The sequence below is a fragment of the Arvicola amphibius genome, chromosome 8 (genome assembly GCF_903992535.2).
Source record: "Arvicola amphibius chromosome 8, mArvAmp1.2, whole genome shotgun sequence".
Taxonomy (NCBI): Eukaryota; Metazoa; Chordata; class Mammalia; order Rodentia; family Cricetidae; genus Arvicola; species Arvicola amphibius.
The window spans coordinates 3919231-3929084 of record NC_052054.1 but is presented as its reverse complement, the minus strand read 5'-3'; the positions used below and the strand labels follow the sequence as shown (position 1 = coordinate 3929084).

At 46.2% G+C, this 9854-nt stretch overlaps 1 protein-coding gene across 4 annotated transcripts in view; it reads right to left on the bottom strand.

Annotated features, from left to right (window-relative positions):
* Window positions 1-6324: 6324 nt before the first annotated feature.
* Cep43 (centrosomal protein 43) overlaps window positions 6325-9854 on the bottom strand; it is a 28923-nt gene continuing 25393 nt past the window's right edge. For all 4 annotated transcript variants that reach the window (XM_038339724.2, XM_038339723.2, XM_038339725.2 and 1 more), the window contains one exon: window positions 6325-8282. Coding sequence is in view for 3 of the 4 variants with exons in the window: in XM_038339723.2 (XP_038195651.1) it covers window positions 8208-8282 (75 nt within the window). In the remaining variant the exon portion in view is untranslated. The remainder of the gene's footprint in view (window positions 8283-9854) is intronic.

The window sequence follows — 9854 nt, the reverse complement described above, 5'->3', positions numbered from 1 at the left end:
AGAGCTGTGCAGACGTGCCATGCTAGCCTCAGAATCTGCATCCTGTAGACTGTCACGGTGAAGGGTGCCATGCTAGCCTCAGAATCTGCATCCTGTAAACTGTCACGGTGAAGGGTGCCATGCTAGCCTCAGAATCTGCATCCTGTAGACCGTCACGGTGAAGGGTACTATGCTAGCCTCTGAATCTTCATCCTGTAGACCGTCATGGTGAAGGGTGCTATGCTAGCCTCGGAATCCTGTAGACCGTCATGGTGAAGGGTGCATTGTTCCTTAAATGCTCACAGACAGCTATGAAGCTTTCTTCCCTGAATGCTTTAAATCTAACTGGATAAACTCGGACCACTGGTGAGAGACTGCAGTAAGTGGGACAGCATGTGACGTGACTGATGTTCTGGGAAGAGGGGTGCCTGGTACTCAGCAAGGGAGGGATGTCCTCCCACAGACAGGATTGGCTGGCAAAATTAGGAGGAAGGTCTTATGATTCACAGGTGGCTGGAGTGCAGATCCACACGGAGGTGAGCTGAGGGGTCCTGTTGGCTTCTCTCCCTCCCCAGGAGTTTCCCTGGTTTACTTCTTAATCCCAAGCACTTAAAAACCATAGAGCTATAGAAAGCAACAGTTCCAGCAGATGTTGGGCTAGTTACACAGCAGGCAGCACAAAAACAGGGAGGCAGACACATCCTGCTAGGGAGCATGGTGGAAAGCAGAGAGGTAGCTGTAGGACCTGGAGCAGCCACTGAGAAGGTAACTTTCAAGATAAATTCAAAGATGGAACTAGGCTGAAAGGAAGACACCTCATACCAGCAGGAGCCAGGACAAGGATGGCTGCACTGTCCCCAGACGAGATAGACTTTTTTTCCTTTTTGATTTTTCCAGACAGGGTTTCTCTGTAGCTTTGGAGCCTGGAACTAACTCTTGTAGACCAGACTGACCTTGAACACACAGAGATCCTTCTGCCTCTGCCTCTGCCTCTGCCTCCCCAGTGCTGGGATTAAAGGTGTGTGCCACCAACGAACGCCTGGCCAAAATAGATTTTAAAACAAAAGTTTTAGCCAGGCAGGGTGGGAAAAGCCTGTAATCCCAGCATTTACTTGTGGGCCATAAATCTGGGGACAGCCTGGTTTACATTGTGAACCCTAGGTTTTAAAAACAGCTTCTGGCAGATGGGAAACTGGGAGTGCTGGGATTGAATGACTTGCCCAATAAAGCTGTCAGTTGGTCGTGGGGCCGTGCACAAGGACTCTGTCATGCTTACAGTCAGGCTCTTTCTGTCACTCCACTTTTTGTGTCTCTGCTGACCCCTATGCTCCTTACTAGGGACATTTTCCCCTTGTAGTGACCCTCTGCTTATTCCGCAGGATCCAAGGAGCATTGTCAATCACAGATCACATAATCCAAGAGCATCTTTCTGGTAGACATTTGCTTCTTCCTGATGTCTCCACGCACAACCTACCGTCATCTCAGCCAAGCTCCATGCAGTGCGGCAGGAGCACTGCCTGCGCCGTCATCTGTCAAGCTCCATGCAGTGCGGCAGGAGCACTGCCTGCGCCGTCATCTGTCAAGCTCCATGCAGTGCGGCAGGAGCACTGCCTGCGCCGTCATCTGTCAAGCTCCATGCAGTGTGGCAGGAGCACTGCCTGCGCCGTCATCTGTCAAGCTCCATGCAGTGTGGCGGGAGCGGGAGCACTGTCTGTACATTTTCTCAGTCACTCTCACTCCACTGCAGACTGAGTTAACCAGGAAACTGAGTTCCAGGCGTAGAGCATCAGTGGTGTGAGGTCTTCAAGGCTCACAGAAAGCTTCCTAGAGTGATATTTTGTTCACATCTAACAAAGCTTGCCTGAGGATCAGAGTGCAAAGCTAGCCACACCAGTCAGTTGTACAGATCAGGCAGTGGTGGCACACACATTTAACCCCAGCAGCCACACTAGTTAGCAATAGGAGCTGGGTGGTGGTGGTGCTCGCCTTTAATCCCAGCACTAGGGAGGAATATAAAGTGGGATGAGACAGGAACTCGCTCTTTTCAGCCTGAAGATTTTATAGAGGTAAGAGCTCTCTAGTGGTTGGTTGGTTTGCTTCTCTTATCTTTCAGCTTGAATCTGTCTCTGGGATTTTATTAGACTGCATGCTGCAGCTTCGAGTGAAGGCTGACGACTGCCTTCATGCCTGAACACAGAGGTGGTCGGATCCAGAAAGGGTGTACTCTTGGGTGACGTGGCTCTGCATCACAGACCATGCCTGAGGGCCATTAGAATTCGGCTTGCTCAGTGGCAGAAAATTGGTTCTAACCTGAGCCTTGAAATGGAGGAAGACTGGCAATGCCAAGGTAAACATGAATGGGGAGGGCAGGGTCCTGCAGGTAGAATACAGCAACGCAGCCAGCCCAGGCAAGGCCACAGCAACTCAAGGTTATGCGAGGTCCAGGAACCAGTGCAGCTAGAGGGAGAGGCAGGAAACTACTATCAGAGCTCAGAACCCAGCTCAGAAAGACCAAAGCCCCAGCCACCATGGAGGGGAGAAGGAAAAGGGAGAGAAGGTAAATACTTGCTGGCGATCTTGATCTCCAGAGAGCTGCTATTTGATTTTAGAAACTGCATAGTGAGCAGGAGCTGTAGGTGGGAAAAGGGTCTGGGACGTGGCTCGTGTGTGTGTGTGTGTGTGTAAGCTCAAAAATGTGAGCCTATTTCCACGTTGACCCAAGGTCAGTGAGTTAGAACTTACCTCTAGTCCTTCAAAGTTACCGCGTTTCTACCTCAAACAAAGGTCCCACCTATATTTAGCTCAGAGAGTTCTGCTCTCGCAAGGTTGTCAACAGGTGTGGCTAATAGCCAGCCCTTGTATTTCAAGAACAGAGAAGTAGGTGTTTCTACCTCAAACCAAGTCTGAGGATCCAACTAAGGGTCCAGTTCCTTTATGGAGATATCACTGGTTTCCCCCCAGGGAGTGGTTTGCCTACAGAATGTTTTGGTCTAGGGTGTGAGCATGACTTGTTTTGTTCTAGCAACAGAATGTTTAACTACTGGTCTGCTCATTTCCTTGCATCATGTTAATGCAGTTTTGTTTGTCCTACTCCTACCTTTTGTGGTCAGGAGTATTTTAAGCAACTGGAAATTAAACGCGGGCGAATTTCAGTACTCACTGGAGCGCCCTCCCAATACTATCCTATGTTTCTCTGTTTTACTATTTTCATTTGTGTCTTCATACTCTTTACTATATTTCTAATCCCCGCGTCTCTACCCTGGCGAGAGGGATTTTTGTCAAGGCTGCTCCCCAACACACATGCTGCAGTGAGACCAGATACTGGGGTCAGAGGAAGACTGAGGAAGATGGATGTGGGTGCTTGTAGCTAGGTATGAGATAACCACGCTAAGCAGGAGATGACGGCAGAGCCTGGACCAATGACAGCAGGCAGGCCGTCCCCTGCCGAAAACCCTGAGGCACTACTGTCCTTCCACATGTGCTTATTTCTGAAGCAACTAAGCAACAGAGCAAGCGGTAGGACTTTCACCTAGGAGAGACCCCCAGACAAGGAGCTAGATGTGGGGTAACACCGGCAAGGTGGGCGTGGGCAGAGTGGAAGGGTCCAGCTGCAGACGGTGAGGTCAGCACTCACCAAGGCAGGAAGATGGAGTGCGTGGGGCCTCCACTGGCTGGGCCCTCCACAGCGGCCCAGGGAGTAACCAGTCTCACAGTAATTACCCCAGCTTTTGTCCAGTTTCTGCCATGGTCCCATAAAAAGCCTCCAGACAAGGAAGTTAACTTTTTTTTTTTTCTTAGAAACTGCTCTCACTCTGGAGAGTTTCATTTTTTAATTTCTCCTTAGTAAAGCTTGCCTCCGCTTTGTATGTGCCCAGCACGAGCTAATGGGCTTGTGAGCCACTGCCCCACAGCCATCATCGCTGACTATGCCTGGCACCCTAGGCCTTTGAGTCAAGAATCCTGTGCCAAGAAAGGCCCTTCCCGTCATGCCCCTGCTCCAGCACAGCCAACAGTAATGGCCACGATGTCCAGTGTCTTCCTACCTCATAAAACGTGTGCAACACGGATGCTTCATCGAGTCACTGAGAAATTAATTGTAATAAGTGAAACCAACCTCCCAACTGAGATGCCAGAAACTAAGATTATCTTTGGTCTCCTTGTCCACTCCCTTCATACCAGCATGGGCTCAGACAGCTTATGAGGCCCTTCCCCTTCCTGGTTCCTGTTTCTTAAGAGGGGCAAGTCTACAGGAACAAACCTCAATCCACACAGCTGCCACAAAGGCAGGCAGGCATGGACAGCACAACCTATGTCTGGGAGCTTCCAAGGTGTTGCCCGTGGAAGTACATCTGCCCGGCAGGACTACAGTGTAATGCCTGACTCGAGACTGCTCAACCTCGCCGGCAGGCCCAGACACCCACACTGTTCTGGTAGCAAGACTTGCTAAGGTGTAAGCTATACCCACACACCATCTTGCTGGGATCACTGACTCCTCTGCAGGATCTAACCCAGGAACAGTCTGATCTCCACTCAGTGACAGTTCTCCATGTCACTACCTCAGTGTGTGTGTTGGGGGCCCTCTGGCCAAGTTTCTCAACTATTCTTGTCATCTTGGCCTTTTTGTAAGTAGAATTCTTTGAATTCACCTTTAAGTTCACAAGGTCACATGTCTTGTCGATACACCTTCCACCCTCAATTCTAGTCCAATGATTTAAAATCCAAATTCACATGAGAGCCAGTCACAGTGATAAACATATGCAGCCCCCAAAACCTGAGAAGGTCAGGACTGTTGGAGCCTTCCCCAGGCAACACGGCAGGAACCCATGGAAAAGAAAAGAAACAAAAACCCCACAGGCCTGGCAAGATGGCTCAGCAGTTAAGAGCTCATCCCAAGGAACTGGGTTCAAGACCCAGCATCTATATGGTGGCGGATACCCATCTATAACTCTAGACCCAGGGGATTCAATGTCACCTGGCTTCTGTGGGTACTATACACATTGGGTACACAGACATATACACAGGCAAAATACCCATGCCATGTGCATAAAACAAATAAAAGAAAAAAATTAGTTTTTGAGACAGGGTTTCTCTATGTAACAGTCCTGGCTGTTCTGGAACTCTCTTTGTAGACCAGGCTGGCCTTAAACTAAACTCACTGAGACCCTCCTGCCTCTGCCTCCCGAGTGCTGGGATTACAGGCGTGCACCACCACGACCAGCAGGAAAAATTTTTAAATTCAATCATTCTTCTTTCACAGCAATGTGATTTAGGCAGAAAAAAATGTCATCTCAAACCTAAGTAGCTGGATAGGTTTGAATTCATCTGCTTAGGCTAAAATAACCTCTGCACTTCATCTTCCCACTAATACATCCCTAGAACAGAACAGGGGCCGAGCAGCATGGCCTATTAGTGCACACAGACAGAGAACCACGGGGACCACTTTCTAGTCCAGTGCCCAGAGCTGGGGCTGGACATCTCCTTCCAAGACAGCCGCTTAGCTCTCCCGACTCTTCCCTATCTACAGCGGGTCCAGAGGCCCTGGAGATGCTCTGCTTCTTGGGCTAGCAGGGGCGCCAGGTCTGTAAAAGGCATCTCCATGTGAAGGCAATTTCAGGTAAACTGGTTTTTAGAGAAGCTCCTCTCTTTTGGAGCTTTCAGACAACACACAAGGACATGGATCTTTCCAGAGGGTGAGTGCTGTGTGGCTACCTCCCAACCCAAACACTCCCTTCTGGAGGGAGAAGCTTAGAAAGCTACAAGGCTGGTGCAACACCCTCCCCAAGGTTAGACAGGAACACACAGTCTTCAGTAGAGCTGCTCCAAGCTGACCTGGAAGCCCCAGGGATGCTGGATGCAGTCTTGTGTGCTGGTGTGGGCTCCTGTGAACAGCTCCAATAAACTCAATAGTTCACAATACAAAACCTGAACGTTTTTGGTCTGTTGTTGGTATCCTAGCTCGGGTGAATGACATTATTTATGTCTCCCATGATAACGAGAGGCAAAGAAAACCCAAGGATAAATATCAGCATAGAGAGGGCCTTGTCTAGTGGTCAGGCTTCTTTGAAAATCAGCTTGTATGGCTTTGGGAAGCCATTTCAGACACGCAGAGGTGAATACAAGCAGCTTGAGCAGCTGTGGGGTGCACAGCTCCAGTAAGGTGAGCAAAGGCTTGAGATGGACTGAGGAGAGAGGAAGGCAGGGGCCATGAGTAACAACTGCACCATGAATCACTGCTGCTGCAACACGAGGGGCAAGAGAGCTGCTCATGTAAACCAAACGCACAACACTGTTACAAATCAAAGTCCTGTTAGTGCTAAAGAACAAAACAACACTGTAAAATACAGGTTACCACTGGTCAACATTTTAATTCACTTTAAACCAAAGAAACATTATTATATGCAGAATCTGTCATTTTACACATTAAAGTATATCAGGTTAACAATACCTAAGCAAGGAATACCTGGAAACAACTTCCTCCTTGCTGAACCTCACATTATTCAGAGTGACTCAATACCTTTATGTAGCACTGACGACAAAGCTGCCGTTCAGCTTCTTCTCTCCACCCTCTCCAGAATCACCAAAAGGTCAGTCACTGGGTAATAGAAAGTGACAGATTTCGCACTTGACTGTTGGAAAGTCTTCCTCAAATAGAGAAAGCCACATCCTGCCATGCTTGTAGGTCAGCTCCCTCACTTGCAGTGCCTACCAAACAGTAAAATCATACGTTTGATTCGGACTCCAGAGGCCCACCAGCTCTAGTGCTTCTACAACGCATTCAAGAGACAGCACAGGGTAAGACAGTTTCTAACAGCAGACAGCACTGTTTCTAAGGGTAAAGCATGAAGAACAGACAGCACCACGTCAGGGTAGACAGAGGACAGAAATACACAGGGGCTTCCAGGCCGCCCGGCCCACTTTCTGTCCTACTTCCTCTAGATGTTTATAGTTCAGTTTCACTTAGCTTTAGAGAGCCAGACTCTACTGTCAGAGCCCAAAGCTTTACTACGTTTTCACTTCCTCTGCACTTGTAGCTGAGAAATGTCACTGCTCTACTCAGAAATCATGGAATGGAAAGTGGCATTGGTACAAACCACAGCTTCTGCTCACTCACTCAACATGGATGGGTGATTTCTAATTTCTCTTTTTATTAATAAAGGTAATTTTTAACAATCTTAATTAAAATAAAATGTATCAAAGTTTCACAATTCCTAAATTTTACTTAGTGGTATGATGGTGTATGCAAAGGGCTGAGTTCTTACCTGCACATTTAAAATATTTTAGCATTACAAATGCCAGTGGCCTTTATCCCTGCAGCACTACATACAACAGCACAAATTAAATCTGCCAGAAATTCTATTATTGACTCTTTTAACGACTACAGTACAATTATGTACAGTGTATAAAGTTTGTCAAACTGAATATACATGGTCTTAGGCCATTACTACTATTTCATTCCAATTTGGATTTAAATATAATCAACTTACAGATCTGAAATAAAAGCACTGCTTAATGGTTTCAGATGCATTTTGGTGTTGGATGTTTCAAGGCATCTTTAGAAATAATAAGTTAAGACTGGACTGAAGTAATCTGCGTCTAGAGCTGCTTGAGACAGCAGGTGAAATGCGACCTTAAATGTTAACTGTTACCGACAAGTTTGCCAATTAAGAGTCCAAGCCACTCCTAGTTCAAAACAAGCAAAACTAATAGCACAGAGAACTTTAACCTTAATGGTCTAACAAACCTTCCAAATGGAAGGAAATACAAAATAAAGTTCAGACATCGATTTACCTTGTACGTTTCAGCATCACAGATTTATCAGGTCAGTTCACCAACTTTGCCCACTGTGTGGGTCAGGATGGCTAACACTAAGGTTTCAAAGATTTCGGCAGCAGCCGGAGACACAGTGACACAAACTTCGGCTATTCTGATCCCTCTTTATGCTCTTTAACACTGATATTTCAGGGGTTCCCTTGTTATAATGAGCCTGAACACCATTTCCTTGGAGATATAAAGCTAAACCAAATCAAGCATATTAATCTCCTAGACACGGGCTCATATAGGAAGTATTTTGTTTACTAAACTGAAAAGTTAACTTTTAAAAATATCTGCAGTCTTTTTGAAATGCAAGGCACCAGCAGGAGCGTCCGTTCCAGCAAGAGTGACTGACTGGGACCATGGAGCCGACAAGTCCTTCCTCTTCTGCTGATCACAATACTTCCTTTTCCTGTCTATGCAACATCTTCCAGATAATCGGCCACGTCGCTGAGCTGGGAAACAGTCAGGTCTTGTGTGAGGTCATCAAGCTTTGTTGTCCAAAAGAAAGAGAAGAATCAGTGTAAACAGAGTCTGAATCCATCTGTAAGGTATACTGCTATCATTTCTTCATCCCCTCTAACCTGCTTAGAAGGGCCACCCTGGACTAGAGAACTGGGACACCGAGTGAGGACAAGGCTCCTCTCTGGACTCTGTGATACTCGCTCTCTTAGAGCTTCTCATTTGACCCGTTATATCTTCTCATTTTTTCCCCTTTGGATATAAGAAAATACTAGGAAATAAAATCATTTTAAGTAAATTGCCCTTGTTCCCTCCCTCTTGGTCAAACAGTAGTCTTGGTATACAACCATCGGAACAAAAACAACTACTGGGAATCTTAAAGTCATTCTTTTTTTAGTTGGTTTTATTCCCTTTATTTGATTTTTTTGTTTGTTTGTTTTTGATGTGGGATTTCCCTCTGTATGCTGTGATTACCATTAATGAATAAAGGAACTGCTTTGGGCCTAAAGCAGAGCTATAGGGGAACAGAACTAGGCGGGGAAAACTAAACGGAATGCTGGGAGAAAGGAGGCAGAGTCAGAGAGACGCCATGTAGCCCTGATGGGAGACAGACGCTGGAAATTTAGCTAGTAGGCCACAGCCACGTGGATACACAGATTAATAGAAATGGGTTAAATTAATATGTAAGAGTTAGCCAGTCAAAAGCTAGAGCTAATGGGCCAAGCAGTGTTTTAATTAACACAGTTTCTGTGTGATTATGTCGGTTCTAAGTGGCCAGGATGAACAAGCGGCCTCCCTCCTATATATTTGTTTTATTTTTTGAGACAGGGTTTCTCTGTGCTGCCATGGCTGTCCTGGAACTTGCTCTGTAGACCAGGCTGGCCTCGGACTCACAGAGATCTGCCTGCCTCTACCTTCTTCCCATGTGCTGGGATTAAAGGTGTGTGCCAGCACCACCCAGCCCAAGTCATTACAATTTTAAAAACGAAACTCAGAAAAGCCCACACACTGAGAAATAGATTAAGACTGATACTTTGAATCTGTTATTTTTGACTCTCATCATTATTAAGTAATGAATTCATTAAGGCATTGCATTTTATATGCAAAACAATTGAATGCCATATTAATGTTAGTTTTAGACTAAAGAGTAAGGAAACACTATGGACAGCAGTGATCTTTCATAGTCTACAGTGGATATCAGTTAGCTGAGGGGCTTTTAGTTTTGATTTAGAGCAAGGGAAGACCACAGCATACAGGATTGTGTTTCTCTTTCACACTGCATTGGTGTACAGCTATGCTGCTGATTCCAGACTCTGTACCTATACTCAGTCTGTTGTTGGTTCTAACAGCTTTAAGGTGAACTCCTTCATATTTTATACATATTTTGATCAAGTTGGCTGAAAACAATGTCAGTTTGATTCCTTCCTTCCTATTTGGAAGCTTACTCATTCGCTTGCCTGATTGCTTTGGCTAGGATCTCCTGCACTGTGTTAAATCAAAGCAGTGAAAATGTTCAATATTGTGACAATTTAAAAACTGGTAGTTGTTCTTCAGAGTTCTCATTTTCCTCTCTCCCTTTCCCCCTTCAGTCAGTGCTACCT